The sequence below is a fragment of the Lynx rufus genome, unplaced genomic scaffold, assembly GCF_022079265.1.
Source record: "Lynx rufus isolate CCGP_SWC_20201006 ecotype Redwood Valley unplaced genomic scaffold, mLynRuf1.p SCAF_17, whole genome shotgun sequence".
Classification (NCBI taxonomy): Eukaryota; Metazoa; Chordata; class Mammalia; order Carnivora; family Felidae; genus Lynx; species Lynx rufus.
The window spans coordinates 49719118-49745270 of NW_025814831.1; the positions used below are offsets into that span (position 1 = coordinate 49719118).

The 26153-nt window shown below is 42.8% G+C and overlaps 1 protein-coding gene across 22 annotated transcripts in view; it reads left to right on the forward strand.

Moving 5' to 3' along the window:
• TRIM9 (tripartite motif containing 9) overlaps window positions 1-24747 on the forward strand; it is a 111133-nt gene extending 86386 nt beyond the window's left edge. For 3 of the 22 annotated variants that reach the window (XM_047079850.1, XM_047079851.1, XM_047079852.1), the window contains 2 exons: window positions 659-816; window positions 2236-2438. In XM_047079850.1, coding sequence (XP_046935806.1) covers window positions 659-816; window positions 2236-2424 — 347 coding nt within the window. In that variant the 3' untranslated portion in view covers window positions 2425-2438. Of the gene's footprint in view, window positions 1-658; window positions 817-2235; window positions 2439-14852; window positions 15042-17659; window positions 17702-18104; window positions 18129-18979; window positions 19284-21813; window positions 21977-24005 lie in introns of those variants that run through there. The other 19 variants (XM_047079829.1, XM_047079839.1, XM_047079842.1 and 16 more) reach the window with 15 other exon arrangements.
• Window positions 24748-26153: the final 1406 nt, after the last annotated feature.

Consider the following 26153-nt stretch of genomic DNA (forward strand, 5'->3'; position numbering starts at 1 on the left):
AGTTCTACGCCCGCGGAAAGAGTGAACTTGAGCTAGCATAGCTACCTTGAAAGAATGAGGTCAAGTTCCTCAGAAGTTTCGAAATGGCAAAAATCACTGTTTTTGTGTCACTTGGCACCAAATTTTCAAAAGCCACTGTTATAACTACTTAATGCACACAAGACTTGAGTAGAATAACTGGTTTAAAAACAAAAAAAAAAAAGGATAGAACCTTAGAAGGACGATGGTTTCAGAGCTACTGCTCGGAAGGCAGTTCCAAGTTTATAAACTGGGGGGTCAAGGCACAGAATGAATTTTATGATAAAATTTTCAGCCATGTTATGAGTTAAATAGACTTTAGCGGTCTGGACCAGGAACCCATCCCCCATGTAAAACGTTTCCCTTGGGGATGATGTCTTCAGTCCTCAAGGGGGCAAGAACAGAGCAGTTGTCTCCCCTCCAGTTAAGGTAGGAAGCCCCACCACGAGCTTGGGAGAAGGCAGCACAGCAGCTCAGAAACCATCCCCACTCCTGGAGACTCCAGAAGGGATCCAGTTCAGGTCGTCCCTGGGCCAGCTACTTAGTGGAGCCACGTGTTGATCAGGGGGATGTTAACATTCTGAGACACCGAAATGTTTGCAGCTCAACAGAAACCAGGGTCACACTAATTTCTGTTTAGCTTCCTCTCCAGTCCCAGCAACCCCCATCCTGCAGCTGGAGGAGTGTTGCACTCACAACAACAGCGCCACACTGTCCTGGAAACAGCCACCTCTGTCCACGGTGCCTGCTGAAGGCTACATTCTGGAGCTGGATGACGGCAACGGTGGTCAGTTTCGGGTAAGCAGAGAACCTGCTACTTGTCAACCATAGCCACTGACCACCTCAGAGAGCCCACCATAGGGTCTCAGGCCAAGCTTCCCCATCTCTCCTAGAGCCAGACCATCCTGGCAGGGCCTGCCTGCCTTTCAACTGAGGCTTGTGTTCTCCTTGAACCATTAAAGATGGATGATGGAGTCTCTGAGTAGAAACTGCCCTACGCTTCTTCAGAGAAAGCGGATGCAGTGCTGTAAGCTCTGGGGTCAGACTGCGTGCACCCATATCCGGACTCCACCATTTAGCTGTGTGACTGCCCATTTCTCACCTTGTTGAGCCCTCGGGACCCCCTCATTTGGAAAATGAGGATAATATTAACATGTACCTTATGCATTTTTGTTAAGAGTCAATTAGATAACCCGTATGCAATTCTCAGCATGCCAGGATCCCCGACCCCAATCGTGTTAGTATCCCACCAGACAGGCGTCATTTTAAGGCTGTGCTTGGAATACAAATTATTTTTACTCATTACATCAGCATAATGTTGCAAAGCATACAGCTAAAGAGGGAGGCACATGCCTAACCTATGCTAAAGATGCATTATGGTACGATTTATTTTAAGCCTTTGAAATGTCATTCTTCCTCCAGCCCGTTTCCTCCCCCTTCCCTCTGTACCACGATAAAACCGATATTCCTGTGACTTTGAGGGTAGTCTTTGTGACAGTTTCTGAAATTACCAGTGGAGTTATAAACATAGCAGAGACCACCCTCATGTTTTCAAACCAGTTTTTAAAAATCTCACGGGGGCGCCTGGGTGGCTCAGTCGGTTGAGCGTCCGACTTCGGCTCAGGTCACGATCTCGCGGTATGTGAGTTTGAACCCCACGTCGGGCTCTGTGCTGACTGCTCAGAGCCTGGAGCCTGTTTCAGATTCTCCCTCTCTCTCTGACCCTCCCCCGTTCATGCTCTGTCTCTCTCTGTCTCAAAAATAAATAAACGTTAAAAAAAAAAATTAAAAAAAAAAATCTCACGGAAGGATAAAGAGCTAGGTAGGTATAACATATTTATAAACGCCAAGTTAATAATAGTATGCATAATGCTAACTGAAGCACCCAGTTTTAATTTTTTAAGCCCTAGCCACTAGTAAGTGGCATTCATTAAGGTGTGAGGCCCATGCTAAATGTAAGGCACTGTGTCAATTTGCACACATGACCTCCATATATGCTCATATAGCAACCTCATAAAGTGGGCATTACTGTCCCCGTTTTACAGATGAGGACACTGAGACGAAACGAGGTCAATTAAATGGCTTAGGATCTCACAGGATTTGAACCAGATCAGGCTGACACTAAAATGCTTGCTCCTAACCTCTGAGCGACAGTGCCTCCCCAACCCCTCACGGGAGATGGCGTTAAATGGTGGCCTGTTATTTGTTGACCCTCAGGAAGTGTATGTTGGAAAGGAGACGATGTGCACCGTGGACGGTCTTCACTTCAACAGCACATACAACGCTCGCATCAAGGCCTTCAACAAAACAGGAGTCAGCCAGTACAGCAAGACCCTGGTCCTCCAAACGTCTGAGGGTAAGGCCCTTCAGCAGTATCCCTCAGAGCGAGAACTTCGAGGCATCTAAAATGGCTGGCAAGCCCGGAGGTAACCCCACCACTGCCCACATTCTCAAGTGTTTCCATGACTTGTTCTGCATTCTGGCACAAGGCCGCTGTTCCTCTCCTGCCGTTAGAGAGCCCATGGTATGTGGATGTGATCAAACCAAAGAGTCCACAGCAGCAGTTCAAATGGCCGGGGGCGTCGGCTTCCTTTGATAACATTCTAAATAAGCTGCAGTTGAAGAAGCTGAAAAATGAAGGCCTGAATGTCCCCCCCGGTGTGTGACACAAATGTATCTAGGCTCTAGGGCAGGCTCCCATTCTCCACGATACACATCACTTGCCAGTTTTGCCCAGATGATTCTAAATTGCTTTGTAGTGCTTGCTTGTTTCTGAGGGTGGGACCGAGGTTCTTTCCAGCTGTGGATTTGTGTGACTGAACATGTTTCCAGTGGGTGTAGGTGCTAGAGCTGTTCAGAGAGGGCCTGTTGGCCACTCCTGGCTTCCCCAGCACGGACCGCTTCCATCTCACCCAAAGCCGAGGCCGGCGGCGCCTGGACTGAGGCTTCCTGTGGGCACCAAACAGGAAGTGACCAGCAACTCCGCATTACCTCGCCATTTTCACCTTTGCCCGTCCCTCTAGGCTTGGTCAGGCCACCTTAGGGCCACCACACAAGGTCACTCTCTAGCGAACACTCGCTTCTTGGCTGTACTGTAAATAGTTTGGCCATCAAAGACAAGCCATTCCCCTCGGAAGAAGGGCTTGAATTTGATGACCGGGTATAACCTCTGAGGCTTTAACATTTTCATTTTAAAATCAATCACAGCACATGAAATTAAACCTATGAAGAGGTATTTGTGGTTGGTGCCAAAGCATTTTCAGACCCCCTGGGTGTCATTTTAATCACAGAAGTGACCCCCCACCGGCATTCCCCCATGACCTCTGTCTGCAGAACTATAATTGTGTTGATTTTGTTCAAATTCAAGATGTTAGCTAAAAGAACTGTGGTGGTGTTTTTTTCCCACGTCCCACAGACCTTGGCATGTGCCAGCCACCCTTAAAATGGTTCACATGGTTAAAAACAAGCACAACTTCAAATCCCACAGCAAGGTTGGCAGGTCCCTAGCCATACAAACCGTGCCTGGGGAGCAGGGGTAAGTCTGTGAGGGACGGTATTCGAAGGGAAGGATTCGCTGAAGGGAAAATGGCCGCGTGACCTATTCCCGTCGGGTTATGGGGATGTGGCAGCGACAGCCTCCCGAATGATCACGTTAGCAACTTCTCTCTGGGATGACCTATCCGCTTGAGAGCAGTTGCCTCTTTTCCCAAAGCACCATGCTAAATGCTAAAGCCCTCAAGAGTTGCCTCGATGCAGGGCAGAAGGCCCTTCCTGATGATGGCCTCGTTTCCCACGTGCGTACCAGGCGTACAAGGCGGTATGATTGAAGAGTGAAGTGCATGCCATCAGAGCAGGGAGCCAGTTTGCAGCAATGTTGCTAATATGTGTCATGAGACCTCCTATTTCTACTCATAATCCATCATGGAAATCATATTCTTCTGCTAAAATCAGTTATTAGCATAGCAGCTTGAGCATTCACGTTTCTCTTTTCATCCTGCAGGAGGATGTAGTTTCTCAGTTTCTCTTAATGTTCATAAGATTATGGTGTCTAATAAATTCCAGGATTGGAACTGCGATCCCCGTCACAGAACTGGGGGTCATTTTCTAAAAGAAACTAACGGAACAAGTCCTCTTCCAACAAAGAAACTGTACTGTAGAAATTAATTTCCTCCATGAATTTTATATATTGTGTACAAATATAAGGTATGTATCTAAATACAAAGAAAACCTTATCATCTTGTAGATATCAGTATTCTCTGTTACTGCCCAGAAGTGATTTTCTCATGATGAAATAAAGTTCACACACATACTTTCTCCATAACTTTGGTTTGTTCTATTTGTTTCTCCCTCATTCTAATCCATTCAAATGGTGAGACAAGGTTTAGAAAGCAAGAAAAAAAATATCATGAATGGCCAATTAAAAAGAAAAAAAAGATTTGATCAACCTTGTAATGATAGAGAAAACCTAGAGAATTAAAGAGTCACATGTAGATATATATATATATGTGTGTGTATACATATACAAAAAAACCCAATATATATATATATGTATGTGTGTGTATATATACATATACATATATGTGTATGTGTATACACACACACACACACATATATATATATATATTGGTTTTTTTTTAGAAATCAGTGAGAAAAATGCCGTTGACAGAGATCAATACATTAACTGAACTTATATTATCCTCTATTAATCTTACTTCCTACAGCTCCTGGAAAGGTTTGCTTTGGAAAACATTTTTTTTCTTTGCTGCTATTGGGGGTGATGTGGTGGTTCGTTTTGGCTTTCTATTGTAACAAATCTTGTGCGGTCTTCGTAGCAAGAGCTAACCCCTTTCCAAGTTTCAAAACAAAAATCTGTATTACAGAAGGGTATTATTTCATATGTGATAGCAAGTCTGACTTGTATTTACATGCATTTAGTCCGAGGTTTAAATCACTTATCACTTATACTGTTCGAACGGTCATAAAACCATCTGCTGACTTACAGGTAACATTATGCAGGGGAGATCACATGTCCACATTGTTAGAAATGCTGACCATTTTTTCTGACAGCAAATCTGTGTATTTATTGGGCAGTGTTTGGTAAATGTTCACTGTCTGTTACGCTGTGAGTTTAGAGGGTTGAGTAGATGTCGTCCCTGCTTTCATGAGCTCACAGTCTAGGAAGAGAGATGGTCCTTAAAAAAACAGACACACGGCTAGTTATGTACATACAAGTTATTATAAACCCTGGGAAGGAAGGAAAAAGGACTAGTAGGAAGACATAATTTGTATGCGGCGGGGGGAGGGGGGAGGAATTCATCAGGAAAACAATGAAAATAATGTAATTCAATGGAAATGATAAAGAATGTGTTATTAAAAGAGACAAGGAAAGGAAAATGCATTATTGGATGAATTCAAATGTGGTTAGTTCCCTGAAAGCAGAGTTCTTGGAAATATACCTAAAACAGCCATGCAAATAAAGCCGTTGCAGATCTAAGCCAAATTACCCCCCGACTGAAGAAGAAATATAACTGTAAGCAATTAAGAATCTTTATGAAATTTTAAAATAAGGCCTACAAACCCAGTTGTATATATTTTTAAAGTAACCCATTTAATAGCCACCATGGCTGTGTCACAGTCTTTGAAACCATCTGAAAAAGAGTATCCATTATGTAATAGGGCTTTGTTCCTACTAGAGTTCTGGGGCTTATTCTGTGTGAGAGACTCCTCCCGAAACAAAAAAAAAAAAAATTTTCTAGGCAAGGCTGAGAACAGAATAGGAAAACCTCCTATTGATGTTTCCCTATTTTCCCTTTACCTAACTAAACAGACTTACCTTTTTCTTTTTCTTTTTCTTTAATCTGGAGAGAAAATGAAATAGACCGAAGGTAACATTCCTGGGGCTCAAATAACTATTAACTGGCTGAAATGAGAGGGTCTCTCTCTGACCCACCTCTCAGAGGAGAGAATTGCAAGCGAATTGCTTCACACAGTCTGAGCATAGGTGGGAGTCCTTCGGGGAAATTAGAACATGAAGGGTGGCACTCTTTACTCAGTATATACTCTCCAACACAAATCTTTGTGTAAAAAGATTATCTTCCTTAGACAAATTCTTAGAATTAGAATTATTGGACCAAGGAGTAGGAACATTTTTAAGGCCTTTGATCTGTGTTTCTAAATTGCTTTCCAGATAGATTTTACACCAGAAATGTATGAGCCATTCCGTTTTTTAAAATCACCTTACTTCTATTTGGAGTTTAATTTCAACTAACAAGCAGCCCCCCTAAAACTAAGTGTTTCTCAAACAGGGCTTTTGAAATTTATATTTTCATGGAAATAATATCTCAATTGTTTTACATCTAAGAGCTACATGAAATATGTTACAACATATTGCAGGGAAAATGAATATAATCTAAAAAGGAGAGAAAACTTCCCAGAGAGTAGAGAGACAGAAATCCAAACACAGGGAATAACTGTATGCAAGGCAAAAACTTCAAAGTCTGCCTTGAGCTGGCTATGATAAAGAAACCTCACTCATTCAAAAGCATTAATTGAGCACCTCAATTTTGTCAGGCACTGTGCTGGGCCCAGGGTCACAAAGATGCATGAGACATGGCCCCTGCCCTGGAGTTTATAGGCTCCACCCCTCCTCCCTCCTGAACTCCATGGCACCTGACTCAAGAGTGCCTGAAAACTATGGTATCTCACCTTTCTAGAACTAAGATATTCACCCTGAAATCTAGATGGTCATCTTACAATCAAGAAGTGACAATGACCTCTTACTGGCAAAAAAAAAAAAAAAAAAGGTGGGGGGGGCGGGCAACAAAGTTCAGGTGTAGACACTCCTGTGTCTTTACAGCAGGGCCCCTGGTCTCCCTCAGTTCTTGCTTAGTCTTACTTTACACACAAGTCCGAGAGCTCCTTGACCCAGCTGGGAAGACCACAGCAGACTAGGATCTTCACATTAGAAGAGACAAGAAGGGTTGGTGATCAGGGAAGGTAACAGAAAACTGAGAACAGACCCGGAGGAGGGGGGAGACAAAAGAGAGCATTCTGTGGCTTGGGTTCTGATTAAGAAAGAAAGCATGTATGAATTTTAAAAATATTTCCATCTAACATTTAAAAGTACATTATCTGGAACCCTTCATAATGAACATTAGGTGTCTCTCAGAAGGCTTTATGGGATCACAGTACAAAATACACTGAGAAAACTATTGCAATAAACTGCCTCATTTCTACATTGTCCAGTAAAAGAGTCCATGAAAAATGACAGCAACATGACAGCCAGCAAGTATTTTTAGGAGACTGAAATCCAGTGGAGGAATTGTATAAAAACTATCCATTCTATGTTTCATTCTAAGCTTCTGAGGAAAAACTAGGAATTTTTTTCTGTTCACTCTAAGACAGCTATTTAGATTCCAGACTACACTTTCATGCCCACTGCTAATGTAATGTCTAAACCCTTCTCCTGTTCTGTTGCTGCAATATTCCAGATTTACCCGTGTATTAATTCCCTGTTGCTGCTCTAACAAATTACTACACTCTTAGTAGCTTAAAACAGCACACATTTATGACTTTACAGTCTGGAGGTCAGAATCCTAAGTGGATTTCACAGCAGAGATGCATTCCTTCAGGTAGTTCTAGAGGACAATCTGTTCTCTCTCCTCTTCCAGCTTCTAGAAGCCACCTGTATTCCTTGGCTCCTGGCCCCTTCCCCCATCTGCAAAGCTAGCAGTGTAGCATCTTTGAATCTCTTCCTGACTCTGAACCTCCTGTTTCCCTTTTATAAGGAGCCCTGTGATTATCTTGGGCCCATCTGGATAATCTCTCCATCTCAAAATCCCTAACGTAATGATATCTGTGAAGTTCTTTTTGACAGTAAGGTAATGTATTCACAGATTCCAAGGACTGGAATCCTACTACACTCTAGGAGAAAGTATTAGCATTATTATCTCACACTGCATTTGGGAAAACTGAGCCTTCCAGAGGTTAAGTGATATGTCAAACCCTGGCCTTTGGCCTGCAATGCCCAGTGTAGTGCACTCTGGTGCTGACATTAGAACAGTGCTATTTGCGCTCAACCAAAAGGGAGGAAAGAGGGAACCCTATCCTAAATCTGTTTGCTAAGTGTGTGAAACATCTTGTCAAAATGCAACAGCATTGCGTAGCTGTCTCATGTATTCATCCAGAAACCCCAGCCAGAGATGGACTTTAACACTTTCAAACAGTCATGTTAGAATTTTGGTGAAAAAAATAACATTCGTCCTTTAAGAAGGAGGTGTGAAGAGGCTGTCCTTTCCAACGTCATATCCAAGCTCCTACTCAAGTCCTGTCCTTTTCTTCTGTCTCTGCATTTCCACTAGCTCCCCCCTCTTTCCTCCCCGGAGTGAGTGCTTCCCTAGAGAGGCCCTTCTCCTCTGTTGGTACTAGAGTATGCTCTTGGCTGGCAGTGACAGGTCGCTGCTTGGGGGAAAACAAGGAATGTCAGAGTCACCTTTTCAAGGTCCTTGAAAGATCCTACCAAATGAGGTCTGGGTCTTGGAGCTCTTGTGTGGTTGAAACCACAGAGCCATTTCTTGATGAAAGCTCTCAGCCCTCCAGATTTCAATTGTGAGAAAACTAGAGAGAAGGTAAATAGTGATAGGGAATCAGTCTTTAGAGGATGCTCTCCAGCATTTTCTTGGCTGAATGTCCACAGGAGCCATTTCCTCAACACTTTTCAGGATTGTCTTGTGCAATGATAATAAAAGGGTTAAGATTCTTAAAATTACATCTTAGAAAATGCTTTCTAAAAGAGGGCATAGAAGATGTTATTCATAACATTAAAATGTCTATCCCCCCGCCCCCACATTGGATTGTTAGCATCATACTCCCCCTTCCAATGTGATAGCTCCTTCTCCTGCACATTAAAGGAAATAATCCAAAGAATATTCAGTGGTAGAAATAGAATATGACCCCAGAGTAGCCCCAGATGCATCTGTCCAGAATCTCTTTGCAGATATTTTATAGTGACTTTGGACCAATGTAAGTACTGCACTCTTAAATCCTGATGTCTTGAACCGCCGGCCCCCCTCCACCCCAGAGAAGCTGTAACCTTGTGAGGGAAAAGGACCCTCATCTGATCTCAGAAGAACAACAACAGGAAACTCTCTGCTCACCCACTCCCCATGACCAAAATCCCAAAGGGGAAGATGATGTGTTTGCCTTTCAATCCCTAACCACCCCAGTCCCCAAAACTGCTCCGTTTAGAGAAGAAAGATTCACCCTCACGCAGTATGGTGCAGGATTTGGAGAATGATATTTTAGGTTCATCTGCACAAAGCCTGGCCACCTCTGAGACCACTGGCATGTGCCCATGGCCTGTGGCATAGACTTTACCTTTTTGTGCATTTCCAAGGCACAAAAGAGAAACAATGGCCTTGTCACTCCCAAGGTATTATTCCCCAAGAATTGATCCTGCCTAGGTCCCTATCATGTCCTACCACAACTGGCAGTGTGACTTGGGATGTGTCCCTTAACTTCTCTGGACCTTAGGGGCTTTTGCTTTGTGGTTGTTGTATTTGGGAAGGGGGGTGGGGAGGCTTCTTGGTTTAGGGGGGTGGTTTTGTTTTTGTTTTTGTCTCCAAAACTAGAGACTTAGAGCAGATAACCTATAAGTTCTTTACAATCTGTACCCCTGGTTTTCTTATATGGTTTCTGTCTTCAAAAGTACCTGTGAAATCTGTTAACTGTTTCAGAAAATGCTATGAACAGGCATAGACACCTCCCCCCTCCTCCAAGGGACTTAATAGGTCTTAAAGATCTGCCTATGATACTGAGAATTCAACAATAATAGAAAATAGTTGATAAAGGGTCATATAGGGAGAAGTATATTGTCCACTGGAGACATTTTTTTCCTATGCCTCTGCTTTATTTCTCCTCACTCAGAGCATCAGAGCTACCAAAACATTTAGTTAGAAGACTGTGCATTTCCAGGACAAAATCCTCAAGGTAGGTAAATCATACTTGAACAAATTCGGGTCGATATTACAAAATCCAAAGTGAGAAGCATGATAGGTTTCAGAACCCAGAAAAGAGAGATACCTTGTTCCTCTCAATGTTGACAACATGCATGATATCCCAGGGAATTCCCTGAATTTTTCCATAGAACTGAATTGGATCCAGACCCTGTCTTTGGTTTTGGGGAATATGCTTTGCAGTTGACACTCTGGAGAGCAGTTTAGTCCTTTGGGATCTTTTGTATCTATTTGAAATATAGGAATTTTTGGTTCTTCTGGTGGTAGTTACTTATAAATAGCTCCATGATATAATTCTAAATTGGAGTGGAGATTTGATGACAAAGTACGCAATTGTCCCAGGAGTGGTAAGAGACTATTTCATTTCTTCTCTTAGAAGGAATTTTTCAAAACATATTTGCTTCTCACTTCCCAGTTGCAATTAATGCCACACTTAAGAGAGCTTAAATACCACCTTTCATTGTAAGTTATGTGCCAGTTGGACATAATTGTGACTTTGGATGCTTATTAGATCATTTGAGGAATCTCAGCCTCCTTCATTCATTTCTTTGTCTCCTAAAGAAGGCAAATTATTTTACAGATGGTTTATAATTGAACTGAAACTCATGTTTAATGCCATTTGTGCAGTTCTTACTGACATATTCTGCCTTTCTGTGCTTTGAAATATAACTGTCTTGTCAGCCCAGCACCCAAGGGCTGTCCAAGTTATGAAGCTGTTTGCTACCAGACAAAAAGATGACCAAGAATTCTACCAGTCACAAAGAAAGCTGGATTAGCATACACTGTCATAAGGAAGACCTGTCAGTTTGCTTTTCCTCTTTGAATTCCAAAAATAATACGTCAAAGACTGATGAGAAATATTTCTAAAATATTCTACCACACTACAGAAATCTTTCGTACTCTGTACATGTTGGAATCAGTCAAGAAATTCTACCTCTAGAAGATTTTCTCTAAATTATTATTTTTCCTGTGGTCAGTTCTCCTGCCAACTTCATGTTTCATAGCTGCTCAGTTTTAATACAATGTCTGCCACACGGTAGGTGTTTGGTAAATGTTAATTAATGAACAACAGCAACAAAAAGTATAAACACTAAGCCAAACAGGAGTACAGTACCTACACATTCTTTTTTCACCTTGAACCCAAGAGTCATTAAATAATAAGTGTGATCCTCAGTTGATCTTTGCTTTCATAATTCTTAACTACTTCTTTAAAACAGAGGCCTCAACTCCTGAATCCAGCTAATGCTGGGTGGGAAGGGAAAACAGTCTAGGCAAGGGCAAGAGGAAAATGGTGGTCTTTGATAGAATTGATGGAAATTGTGTCTTGATGCATTCCCATTATGACCACTGTCTCCACCCCAGAGATTCAGCTGTGCCTAGAGTCACCATAACAGTATTCAGCTGACATTCTACTGCTCTTTCCATTGGTCTTTCCTGATAAACTGCTTTTACTCAGCAAAACTCTTCAGCAGACAGATTACTGCATGGAATGAAACATGACAAGAAATTAAAAATCTTTTAAGGCGCTACGTGTCTTTCTCTAGTGATATATACATTAAAAATTAATAGTAATGATCCTGTGGAGTGCCTGGGTGGCTCAGTCAGTTAAGCGTTTGCCTTTGGCTCGGGTCAGGATCTCACAGTTCGTGGGTTCAAGCCCCACATCAGGCTCTGTGCTGACAGCTCAGAGCCTGGAGCCACTTCGGATTCTGTGTCTCCCTCTCTCTCTGCTTCTCTCTGTCTCTCCATCTCTCTGTCTCTCTCTCTCTCTCTCAAAAATAAATAAACATTAAACATTTTTAATAAAAAATAATAATAATGATCCTGCATATTAGCTATGATCTGAAACATGGCTTCCATATCATGTATTTTGGGGGAAAAAAAGATTAACTTTGTTCCTATTTGTCTTGGCTAATAGAATACTGATGACTAAGAAACTTTCTCCAGATCTCAATAGTTGTGCTTTCAAGAGGAGGTGAGGGAGGAGGATGTACATCCTTCCTGCATAGCTGTGTGTATATTCATTGTGAGTTGTGTGATTTGGCTAAACCGGGGAGTGGCAATACTGTTCCCAATATTGTCATATTATCTTTGGTTCATGTTTTTGAATATATCCAGAGGGCAAGACAATGAAAGTAAAGATTTGAAATCCATACCATAGAACAAGGGTTGGAAATAGATTCTATTTAGCCCAGAAAAGGGAAGATTTAAAGGGGTTTGCTGACTGCCCTCAAATACTTGAAGAACTAAAACTATCTTGGCCCCAGATAGTAATGCTACAATTGATGAGTAAAGATCCCAAAGAGGAATATCCAGAGCAATATAAACAGTAACTATAAACTGGAGAGGGGCTGCCCAGAGGCAATGAGTTCTTCCACCCAGGATATCTCAAGGGGAAGCATGATGATTGCTCCTTAGACGTTACTGAAAGAAGCGTCTTCCTCTAAGACTCCTGTAATCTAAGATAACATCAGGTAACATAGATGACCTAGAGGCAACTGACCAAACATTTGTACTATGTGCCCATGGGGAAGGGCATAAAGGGGCACTGTTGTTTAGGCCTGCTGGGATCAGGTGGAAAACACTCTCTCTCTTGTAATTCATTTGGAAAGTTTTCACAACGAGGTAAGAAATTTTTTTAGACTCTCCTTAGAGAACATGAGCCCAGCTGAAGAGTATGGGAGGCCATTGGTGGGGGAAAAAAGACAGAGATGGAATGGTTACATATTAAATAAGCTTGTCTGAAGAGAGGGCATAGTTCAAGAGTGAGAGAAGTCAAGGAAAATTGGGTCATCAATATAATGGACCCACATAAAAGGATAGAAAAGCAATAACTATTTTAGTGTCAAGTTGTTGATTGTATGAATGACCACAGCTACTCACAGCCCCCACCCCACAGAATGGTGCCATCACCAACTCAGTACTGAGAATAGGAAAGGTGAGTACGATTCATGATGGCTTGGGTATGGTCCCTGCGATCTGGATTCAGTATACATCTCTTCCTTGGTTTTCAGATGATGACCTGGAGGTTCAATATACTCTGGAATTCATTTTACTATGTATATCCTTTCCCTTAATTTTTAAAGCAACAAGTATTTTCAATATAATGAATTGATTGCTACCACCTGGTGAAAAATACATTTCCAAGCAAATTCTTGTTAATGAAAAATCTTTTACTGACATAAATATGGCCTTCTCTTCCTAAACGAAGCCCATGTCAGTTTGTGGTGCTGTATTTCAAAATTTTTCCATTAAACTAAAAGACTAGTTCCCCCTTGAGACAATTATAGAATCAGAATCATTTCTTATTTAACATTTTTGAGCCAAGAAATGACCACGTACGTCAAATCACCGAAATTATATGAAGTTTAGGTTGAAGAAATTTTAATATATTGTGATTGGGAACACAACACCTTAACTCCATAGATAGCAATTCCTTTTCTCTGGGATCTTTTTATACTTCTTAAAAAGAAAATTCCCCAAGGATAAGAGTAAAGCCCAAAAAGCTAATTTTAATATTGTAAATTCAGAAACTAAAATGGGACTGACTCTTGGCAGTTTCAACTGAAACTAGCCAATCCCCTTATTCTGAGCTTTGCAAATAGGATCGTGTTATACGCGCATGCGCGCGCGCGCGCGCGCGCGCGCACACACACACACGCACACACTTGAGTTCTTTTGGCTTGAACATGTCCACAATAGTATTTTGATAGGCTAAGGGTATGTTCAACACGAGAAGCATGCTGACATACTCAAACCAGAAAAGTATCCCTAGGAACATCCTCTGGCCACAAAAACAAAATTATTTTTTCAATGAAAAGATGGTTGCTTGGTGTTTTTGGACATAGAATATTACCATTGTACCGTGTCTATTTCTTAAATTATTATTGTCAAACTGTGTTCTAAGAAGGCCCCAATTGATAAAATATCTGTCTCTGACCAGACCACCCTGCTGCGTAGAACCAGCTCATGTTTGACAAAAGAGAAAGGAGTGATTTTAGCAATTTAGAGAAACTATCTAATAAGCGCTTCTAAAACCAGGTCGGATAATCGATAAGTCTTTATTTAATATAATAGTGACCTTCATGCCATACCCAAGTATCTGAAAATAAAGACATTTTTGCCACCAACGCACCTTACCACTGCCCCAGTTTGTTTATTATTAGACAACCAGAGATGTCCAAGTGGCATTGCTGGGGTCTGATCTTAATTCGGAAACAAAGGTAAGGCTCCTTCCCTGATTACTTGCTCAGCCCTATCTTCCTATCCTATTCAAGAGCAGGTCTTGTGTGCTAGTACACAAGAAAAATCATCTCGTTATTCAGAAATGGAAATATATACATAAGAGAGAAAAGGGAAAAATATGGAAAAGCAAAGAGTGGGTAAAAAAAATCATCATTTCCTAAACAAAAACCCTTTAAGAGGTCATTGTTATACAGGTAGTAACTTCCTTCCAAGGTAGCCAAAAGGGGTAAAGTGTTACTCTTGGTCATCAATGGGTAAAATCTACCTCTAAAGTTTCTAAATTCAACTCTAAAATATTGAATTAAAAGGGAACCTTCCAAGATACTGTCTCTACCACTGAGAATTGGGAGAAGTGAAAGCAATTGTCTGTGATATTTGAGGTGTCCCGTGCTCTTGAGTCCTGGCTGCTGAGAGTGCCCTCCTAGCCCCAAGCCACGTTGGTTTTGTAAATGCCTCGTGGCACCTGCGGGATGGATGAGGCTTTGTGCACACGCACTGGTAAGGCAGGTCTTGGGGAACCGTGCACGGGCAGGTACCAGATTTCTGATCTCTAGTTTGCGTTGATCTTACATTTAGACACAGATTCAGAAGAACAGACACTCCCTTTTCCAGTGCCTTCGGAAAGATTGCCGCTCCGTAGAATGAGTCCTTTCTCCTCCACCCTTAATCTACAACCCAGCTTTCCCGGGAGATCCTACTTTGATTTCCGACCCTCACCCCACCAGCTGAGCTTGCATTCCTCTTTGCAGTCTCTCAATGCACCGGGTGAGCTGAGCTCGTCTGATCTTTCCCCTTGATCTCTCTGTGCCTTGATGGCATCTTCCGAATACCTGTTTTGTTCTTGCCATTCATGTGCATGGAGAGGGCAATGAGCTAGTCTCTATGTCTGTGGCCTGCTTCCGGTCTGAGGAGCATTTGGATGCTGGAGCTTTGTGGTGTTCTTGTTTGTGTGGTGTAAGGCCCAACCATCGAGCTGTGGTCAATGTACAATGGCATTGGACAGTGACGAGCGAAATGGTTCTTTTTGCACAAGCTGGTACCGCCACGGATAACCCGCTCCGTCATCACATGCAGTGGCATCGCACGGCATAGGCTGGCTGAGTGGAGGCTGTGGCCTTCGTTTGGAGATTTGCAACCCTGCTGTATCCAGGAAACCAGCTGTGTCTGGGAGACTGGATCAGTGCATCCAGCTCATAGTGGTCTGATTAAACATAGACTCAAGAGATCTTTATTGGAAAAATAAAGTAAAAACACACCAACAACAGAATGCATCCTACAAAGCGGGCAAACCAGAGAGCAGAAAGTGAAAGTATTTTCTGCAAAAGCCCGTGCTCACTGGTAGGACGGTCTGGCTCGTGGCTGATTTTTTTTCCCTAGCGAAGGGGAGGGATCATCACTAGCCAAATTAGAAACCCTTAACTGGCCTAAGGCCCAAAGATCCAAGTCATGGAAAAGGCTGGCTTCCCCCAAGTTTCCTACAGCCAAGCAGGTTGTGACAGGGCTTCAGGCTGATTTCAGGGAAGCTAGACATGCGTTACTGTGCAATCAACTCTGTCTAGCAAATAGAACCCGAAAACATCTAAGATGCAGACCTATTTGATCTCTTCAGGACTATATTGTAATCGTGGATACACGTGGTGCACATTTCACATTTCCAAAGGTTTCTTTTGTTTTTTATTTTCTTCTTTTTGCTCATCCCACATCCCGGAATGAAGAAGGCCACAGCATGACAGTGCAAAAAGGATGCAGGGACTTCAAGCTCCCTTTAAAACGACCTTTTTCTTTGTGCTTTTATGTTTCTTATTGTTTTTCTGTGCACTACTGGCTTTCAAGACATGCTTTGTTATGGAACTCTTTTCACCTGTGTCCAATGTACTGAAATATTGTTGTAGTCTTTGTAACACGTACTGTCTCAAGAATAAAATGAAATGTGGATTTGGGGAGATGTGATGGCTGTATTTCACAGCATTGTGCTCATTGTATCGTTGAATCTTAAATGTACGGTGGTATGTTTTAAATAGTGTAAAAAGATTTCAGAGAACTTGTTTTGAAAAAGACTTGCACAAGGCATGATTCATTTAAAATTTTCAAAAGCCCTATTTAGATTCTATTATTTCCAAAGTGGGGTAGGCGATTCAGCTTTAATCAAACCCCTGTGGTCAGTACTCACTATGCTCTAACCCATGAATAGGAATTAAGTGATAATTGGTGGAAATTAAACATAAAAATCATCCATGAGTCGGGAGAAGATGATTCTTTTGTCTGTGAACTCATCCCATAGTAAAATAAAGTAACCAAAAGTAAGGTCATAACCTTTCAATTTTGTGTTTTAACTTAATCATTAGTCCTTTTTTTATGGTAAGTTGCTATCTTAATTCTAAAATTATTTGAATTCAGTGTATTATCATTTGATTGTTTTAGAAATTACTTTATAAGGGTCTTACTGACTTAAAAAAATTAAATGATCCTTTCTAGGGGATACCCTAGTGCTCCTCAAGAATGCATTTTCCAGCTCAGTCCCCAACATGACTTGAAACTATAGTTTATATACCTTTGAACATTTTAAGACTAGACTGCTTCCTCCCCCCAACCCAGTTTCTCATGGAGTAGCTAGGGGGTATCCAAATCTTCTAAGATTTGGAGGGGGTGAAAAAGTTCCACAGGTGATTCTAATATGTCTCTGAGACCATCTTACCTCCACCAGGGCCCCCTCCCCTCCCTTTGGTAAGAAGAACTGATATAACAAAATGATCTGAGAAGGGGATGAAGTAATTTGTTTTACTACATTTAATTCATGTCATTATTAACAATTATCAGATGCTTTTATTAACATACACGTTACATTCCATGTTCATTTATACATATATGTGTCATTTAACTTGGGCCCAAGTCACGACAAAGGCCTTCTTGTATCACCAGAGTTAGAAGTGCATGGACAAGTAATATAGAACAGTTTTATCAAGATCTGTTGGTTTCTCCATTTCAATTGGGTGAATTTTTCTCATTTCCATTTTGTATTTTATTTTGTTTAGCTTCCCTCCCACCCCACATTTTTCTCATTTTAAACAGTAAGCCTTCTTAATATGGAAATTTCAGTGGAAAAGGTTGAGCGTGGGGAGATGATAAAAATTTAAGCTGTATAGTTTAGCATCAGTTGGAGGAGGATTTGTTAAATGGAAAAAAGAAAGATGTACTCTTCGTTTTAAAAGAGCAAGAGAAACAGTTTTTATCCAGAAAACTAAACAAATATAAAAAGGGCTTTGGTTTTTCATGAATCAGGCCTCTGGTGACTCTTTTCAGCTGGTGCTTTTTCGTTGTATACAAATAATTTTTATCAACCTGGTTGCTGTTTCATAGCTTTGATGTGTAGTATCTCTTTATAGGATGCAATTTTGAGACACAATCTGCACCTTACTCTCAATTAGGCAAGTACACCTACTGTGATTGTCATCTTTTACTTTTGTGGTTGGCATGCTCAATCTCCTTCAGCAAATAAATGGCGGCAGCTTATTTTATGTCAATAAAATTGTCTAATTGTCATTAAAATCCTATTATAAGTTTCTCAAATACTTGGAAAAATGTGTTTTTAAATTTTATACCTAGAAGAAGGTTACATTCCCCCCCCCCATTTTTCTTAAACACCAATGCACTCTTTATGAGCGCTCACGTGGGTAAAGGTACCAGTCAGACCAACTGTTGTAATGTTTGCAGTGTCCTAAATTGAGTCCTTTTTTGGTATTAGCCTATCAAAAGAGACCTGTTTTCTTATCAATGTCAATTTTGCTTCCTATTTCTCTCTCCCATGCCTTTCACTTGGAATGACAACAGTTGACATTAAAAAGCTGTTGGCAGGTATGGAATAACCTTATTCTGTTACAAATAGCAAAGACCAAAGTGCATGTGAGGTGGCTCACAGGTTCAGTAAATCAGCAATGACATCTCTCCAGAGTGTGTTATTGGTAGGCGGCATTTAGAACTCGAGTCATAATGATGTGTTCAAAGATGTCATTCTGTGTTCACCCGATGTCCAAAATACCTGCTGCTCCAGCAAAATAGTTTACACGTTAGGGTCAGGAGTAACATGCAAACTGTTATTTTTAAGGTACAAAGAAAGCAACCTGTCTTAAGTCCGAGTCACAGTCACTCATGAACATCAGCTCATGTTGCCGACAGCTTCGCAGCCTTTAAGCTTCCAATACCGCTTAAGGAAGTTTTCAAAATGACTAGACTTCACTTCTGCCGAAGGGATATTTGCTGGTTTCACTCAGTGTGTTTTATCCCTCCTCCATCTAGGACTGTAGATCCTAGCCTCCCCGCCTCAGGGTTACACAGGCATCTTAGCGCACCCTCTCCCTTTATGTCTCTGGTGTACTGTTGTCCCAGTCACCGGGTGAAGGGACTTGCACCTTCCAAAATCGATGCCACCTCACTCCCGGATCACCTGGTTGGGAGTGCAGTCTGAGTCAGGTAACCCCTGCTGAATCGGTCTTGTGTCCTCCGTCTGCTTCTGGGTGCAGACAGTGCCACCTCCCAGGACGTGCCCCCGGTCTGCTCACTCAGGGCCCCCTCTGGCCCCGGAAGCCTCCTTCCTGCATGGCAGCATGAAAACGGGACACGACACTCCTCACCCGCGCAGGAGCGTGTTGCGGCGTAGAGCTCACTGGGTCTGCCTTAGTAACCACACTCCCTTCTCTTGTTCCCAGTGGCCTGGTTTGCTTTTGACCCCGGCTCGGCACACTCTGACATCATCTTCTCCAATGACAACCTGACTGTGACCTGCAGCAGCTACGATGACCGGGTGGTGCTGGGGAAGACCGGCTTCTCCAAGGGCGTCCACTACTGGGAGCTAACTGTAGACCGCTATGACAACCACCCTGACCCTGCCTTCGGCGTGGCTCGCATCGACGTGATGAAGGATGTGATGTTAGGAAAGGACGACAAAGCTTGGGCAATGTATGTGGACAATAACCGGAGCTGGTTCATGCACAACAACTCGCACACCAACAGGTACCCAGCGGCCCCCAAACCGAGCCTTCTTCACGTTGGCTTCTGGTCAAAAACGAGAGCCCAGGCTCAAAGTCCTGTTAAAGAGATGACATTAAGGGAGACAGGCAGGTGGTCTTCAGTGGGTAGCACGGGAATTCTACCACTCTCCATCTCAGTGTTTATTTGTTTATTTTATGTGTATATATATATATATATATACACACACACACATACATATACATGTATATACACACATACATACATACATATGTACATATATATATGTATATATGTATGTATGTATGTGTGTATATATATATACACACACACATATATATATATACATATATATATATATATATATATATATATATATATATGATGTTTTGCATAATGCCAGAGACATGAGCACTTTCCTAGGCCCTTCACTGTTCTATTCCACCATGGCTGGAAACTAAGGATTCCAATGCATATCCATTTCAGGAAAACATCCCAGGATTCTAAAATCCCGAGCTACAACTTCCCAGGAAAGTCATTGAGTTTTTCTGAACCTTCATCTCCAAATCCACCAAATTAGGATAATAGTATTTTTTCATGTGGGAGTGTTCTCAAGATTAAGTGAGATAGATATGGGGAAATGCGTCACATCAGAGGCATCTGAAAACAGAAGCCATTGTTCTTCTTGTTATGATTATTATTACTACCACTGCCCAGAATAGAAGCCATTCATTAAACTAAATCTTATGGATATCAGTTTGGGTAACTTGAGAACCTTTAGCACCTACTCCTTTGGGTAGGACTCTCTTATTATTGTATAAATTTGATTTGTTTGCTGGGGAAAGAGAACATAGAAATCTCCTTAGGTTTGCCTCTAACAGCAAATCATAAGCAATTATAATTTAATCTATGCTACACATTTTCCTCCTACACTTCCTTTATCATTTGGTTTGTGTAAGTAGAGAGGTGTCTTTCATGGATCCTCATCCACCTTATTCTCAAAGATTTCCCTGAGATACGCTCTCACTGGTGTTTCAAGGAAAAAAATATAGAGTTCTATTCAGTCAGATCAAAAGGAAAGCGAGTCTGGCAGTGGTAGGCTGGTGGGCTCCACAGTCTCACCTTTTTCTGGATACATCATCTCTGCTGCTTCTCCAGCCAGTAGGATTCTTAGGACCTCCACTTCCTACTCCCTTAGACTTTTTCTATACACCTCCACTCAGGTGTGCGTTGTCCACTATCGCTGAAAGTGAACATACATGTCCTTGCAGCCTGATATCAAATCCTTCTAGATGTAGATGAGCGGTCACCTTTGGTGATTTGCACGTGGGGGAGCCCTCAGTCACTAGATTCCTGATGCCATTCCCCGAGGTAGCACACTTACTTTTCCCTTCTAGCTTCTTTATTTTGGAGTGAAGGAGTAAAGAATAACACAAGTGTCACACTATGCAAAAAAAAAAACCACGTTCTTGAAGCTGAACACGTCTGCTTGCGTGCAGACTGCACGTCGCCTGTGCTGTCATTGTTGAAGCTGTGATTAACAAGATGCAACGTACAAGCCTGTCTTTTAACCGCTATGTACAGTCTGTATTCTGCATGCCGGGGGGGAGGAACAACACTTACCAATTTGTATGCTCTGCTGAGATCAGGGTGAAGCTCAATATTGCTAGACCTCAAAGAGTTGGGAAGCGGCCGGTAAGACAAATCTGGTCATCCGTGTTAATGACTTTTGAGAAACCACCAACTGGAGCATAAGACATACTTTGTTTTAAAGTGACATTTCAGTGCAGGTTCTTGAAAACCACTCCATCTTCTACAATATAATTGTTTCACTTTGCAGGGGAGAATCCTCTTCAATGTTGTCATTTTATGGACAGCCTTCTCAATTCAAACTCAACAGGCCAAAAATTAACATCTTTCCGGAATGAGTTTTTCTATTTAATGAGTAGCATAAGGCCCCAAATCCAATTTTTCATGCATATGCTTTAGATTTAGCTTAAGTGCCTCTTTATTTTGACTTTCAAATTAAGTCATTTTGGAGTTGATGTTCAAGCCACACCATTTGTGCAAAGTACACAGCACAGCTGTAGGCAGAGCTCTGATAGCCCAAAGCCTACTTTGTTTTTTCTTGCACTTTACTGATTTGTTTTCTGCTGCTGTGGTTCAGTGGTAGAGACCTTCTGAGAAAGAGTTCACCCTCAGCAACAGCAGAGCAGTGTGGTTGACTCTATATTCTCAACAGGGGGCGCTATCTCCCCCCAAGGGAGTGAAAATTAGTGTGGGGGTTGGGGGCAAGCAAAACATGTTACTCTTTTCATTCACAAAGCACAGATATATACACAACACAGAAACATACGCAGCATATCTGTGATATGAAAATTTTGTGAGGAGGGGTGATTAAGGAGAAAAGATATTTGAAGATGCTCCTCGGATGTGGGGAACGATGCTCTTAAACAGGCCAAGAAACACTGGTTAGTCAAAAGGGTTTGTACATTTAGCACAAAAAGGGGAGCTTCTAGAATGGTGACACGTGATTTTTTTTTTTTTCTCACAGAACTGAGGGAGGAATCACCAAGGGGGCCACCATCGGGGTGCTCCTCGACTTAAATCGGAAAACCTTGACATTTTTTATCAACGACGAACAGCAGGGGCCCATAGCCTTCGAGAACGTGGAAGGCCTGTTCTTCCCGGCCGTCAGCCTGAACAGGAACGTGCAGGTAAGCACCGCGCCCCCGGGTGTCACCTCGGCTTCCACTCGCTCCGCTTCAAAGGCTGCCCGCGGGCAGTACATTGATCCCCGAGACAGGGAAGCCAACCGTGTAAGGCCCAGACCAAGACACGGAGGAAAGGAGAGGGGAAAGGGATCAACGGTGACAACTGAGATGATTCCAGATCAGCATCAGCCCCTTCGTTAAGCTTGGACGCAGTCTAATGAACAGCGAATTGGAACTCTGTCCATGGTTTGCTATTGATCATCCCCGAGGCCTAGATTCATCCCTAGTAGGAACGAAACCCCTGAACCAGCTGGAATGAAAACAGATGGAATGACTTATGCAGAGCGCCAGAAGCACCCCAGAAGTGAAGGTGTGAGACTGAAGTTTTAGCACCATTATCAGAAATCCTGAACATCTTCTCTGCACTCTTACTCGGTTCTATTAGGTGCCACAGGGATAGAAAACAATCCCTGCCTGTGGGCCACTTAGGATTTACTGCAAATGGCAAAACTACAGGTTCTTCTCATGCATTCACTCAACAAACACCTACTGGGTGCCTTTAATACGCAAGGCACCATTATTATAATTACTGTAAGTATTGTTGTTTATCAGTGAAAACAAAACATGCAAAATTGTGCCCTCGTAGAGTGACAGGAGATAGAAGAAATAATAAGCAAATTACTGCGTTAATTATATAATGTGTTAGAAGGCAGTAAGTGCAAGGGAGACAAGGCCAAGGGCAGGGCGAGGGGGTGGAGAGTGCTGGGGTTGGACGGGCGGGCAGCTGCAGTCTGAGGGTAGGTCTTAGTGCTGTGGCAGGTGAGCTGAGCCTTGGAGGGGGGTGGGGAGCGAGCCGTGTGGAGGCTTCCTGGCAGAGGGAGCAACCAGGACAAAGTTTCTGAGGTATGAGGGGCCTCACAGGGGCAAGGTGGGACCAAGGGGCCACGGCTGGGGCAAAGATCAGAGAGCCGTGGGGTGCCCTGAGGGGCTGCCCCTGCCCTTCTCACCTGGAGCTCTCATTATCAGCTGTGCACCTCATTCAGCAGACGGCCGCCTTAAGACACATAGGCCTTGGGAATCAAAACACTGCAGGTGATTTTTGCTGTGTTCAGAACTGCAGTCTCGGGAACTATTAAAACAACAAAAAAAGCATTGTCGTTTATCAGTGTGTGCAGTAAAAGTGATTGTAACCCAGTGACCTCTGCCCTTCTCTCTTCCTGCGACTAGACCGGGTTTTCTGGGAGGCTGAAATCTAATCTCTCAGAGGTCAGCCTCTACCTTGGAAGGAAGAAAACCATAAATTGCCCTAGAAGTGAGTCTTAGAAAAACCTCCTTCGAAGTTTTCCACATTTTCAGCTGTTTCCCCTTCCCAGGAGTATGGCACTCAATGCTCTTCAGCGGTTTCCGGGATGTTCTGAGTATCTGGAGAAAGACTCTTGGGCTGGGGGAGACAGGGACGAGAAGGGGAGGGATGACAGCCCCGCATGGAACAGTTCCAGCCTCATCCGTGCAGCTTCCCACTGAAGTGCAAGGCTGCACGGAACCAGGGAAACCGTATAAGTGCCCATGTTTCTTCTTACCTGGCAATCACCTGTTCGTTCCCCATACGAAAGGCTTATCCTCCTGGGAGTGACTAGTGGACAAGTGGTAAGGGAAGGGTTGTCTGCTCACCTGTTCTCTATCCATGGACTTGGCAGTGTCACTGCGTCCTCGCCAACAGGCTTTGCTACCTGCAGATCAATGCCTGTGTCTTCGGTCATAAGGAACACGGTCTTCCCAGGATCCTTAAAAGAGGCAGATGGATGAGAACCATATTATCAAGTGTCTCCAGGATTTGGGAGCCCACCATGGTGGCCAGGCTCCTCGCACAGGCAGAATTCTACTAGAATTCTCTTTAACGTCTACTAGAATAGACGTTAAAGGAAGCCAACAGGGCCCCTGTTGAATTAGGAACACATGCCCTGTGCCCTGGGGAGGGGCATGCCGGGAGGGTTCCCGCGGTGCCTCCAGGACTCACAGTCTCGTCCCCCAGGTCACGCTTCACACCGGGCTCCCAGTCCCCGACTTCTACTCCAGCAGAGCATCAATAGCCTAAGGACGACGGGCCGGGCCGTCCTCACCTCTGCCTGAGAGAGCGACAGCAAGAGCTCAGCCAGCATGCAGAGGGAGCACTCCGGAAGCAGAGGGGGAGGAGGAGAGAAAAGCTGGACCCCCGTGTCTTCACACCCCACAGCTCCACCCCTTCTTTTCCAACCCCCCTCCTGCTCTGATGCCTGCCGTCACTTCCGCGTCCAGCAACAAAGGACCTAGACAGCCCACCGTGTCACTTAGTTTCCACTCCCAGATTTTGCTTTCATTTAACTTAAGTTTCTTTTAATGTAGGTGAGTTCTATTTTGTTTCTTTTCTGATCATGTTATTGGTGACTTACTGAACTGGTACCACCGAGAGAATATTCTCCCGATGACCTTTTTCTTAAGCTTTCTGACAAAGAGGTTGTAAAGAGAGGCGGGGAAGAATGAGTTGAATTTGGAGCTTGCAGTTTACCTCCTACAAGGTTCTTGCCCTGTTATCTCTCATGCAGAGTTAGCCCTGCATAGCTAGTCTTTGAGAGATGGGCAGAACAAATGCAGCATTGAGAGGTTATACTATCCATCGAAGCACAAAAATATTAGCCATAGGGCTACACAGAGGTTCACAGCACGTAGGATGATTAGGATAGGCCAGAAACCCTGGTCATCGAGTCAAACTAGAAAGTCTCTAGACACAGGCAGACCAGGAGATTTATGATTTGGTTCATTTATTTAATACAAGTTTTTAATTGAGAACCTACTATGGACCAGGCACTGTTCTAGACACTGGAGACACAGTGGTGAATACACAGGTGTGGTTACTGCCCTTCTGGGGCTTATATTCTCATAGGAAAGCAAACTGAAAATAAAACAATTACAAAATTGTTATAAGTACTAGAAAGGGAATAAACAAGGGCCAAAGAGGCTCATTGGCAAGATCTCTCAGATCCCCAAGAGTGATGCTAAAAATCTACACATTCTGGCCATAGCGGCAGAAACATACCAACTCGATGCCTTTTCAACAACGCTATTTTAATTATGGTACCTGCTGCCATTCATCACAGAGCCCTTCTTTGACAGAAATGACGTCAGCATTCTTATTTGTTAATGCTGCAATGACACTAAGCCTTAAAAATAAATGTGAAACAAAAGCAACCAGAGAGAGACCCCATTTTCAGTAATGGGGGATCTGAAGTTGCAGTCCACAGCACCCCCATTCTCAGGATCAACACGCTTGTCTCCATGTGTACCTGTGCCTGTCACAAATGACCAATCCATCCACTCTGCTGCCATGGACAACCCAGCTCTCTGGAGTAGTTCAAACAATGTGTGGAAGAAAAATGCGATTGTGCGTCATGGCTGTGACTGAGAGCAGAACAATAATTCTCATTACTTCTCTAGAGAGATAGACTCACACAGGTTACCTTTCAGATTCTTTAGTTTGACATGAAGTTTTAGAAAACGGAGAACAGGGAAAGAGGTCCTGATCAGTTGCCTAAGCATTTGCCAGTGAGCCAAGAAATTCACCATGAAAAAACAAGAATAACAAATAGAAGAGGTAAGGTGGGAAGGCTAACAAACTAAAGTTTTGGCAAAAAATAATATATGTAAATAGCTGATTATTTCCTTTCGTGCTTTATTTAGGTCATTTCTATCAGTTACAGTGTTTTTCTAGTTAAGCGTACCTAATTTATTGAATGGGTGCTATCCTGTTTACGTCCATCTTGGTTTCTTGGCTACAGAAAAACTCTGTTGCAGGGCAACACTAGTTTGATATTTGATTTACTCTCCAATGAGACTCGAAGGCTGGGCCGCTGTAGACTCATAATTACTCTTGTTCTTTATTAAATTCATCTTGCTAATTAGATTTCTAGTGACTTGTAACACGTAGTTTACACAGAATGGCCATTGTAGATGCATACAGCTACTGTACTAGAAAAAAATGGATATTTCTGGTGTGCCAATAAAAGATTTTTATGAGGGAATATCACATGTCTCTTCAGAATGTCGTGGTTTTTACCTAGTTGGGATGACAATTCACCTTTGTTGGAACCATATTTCTCCAGCCGAGTGTAATTAGAAAGTCCCCCGAGCTCTTGAAAATATTTGC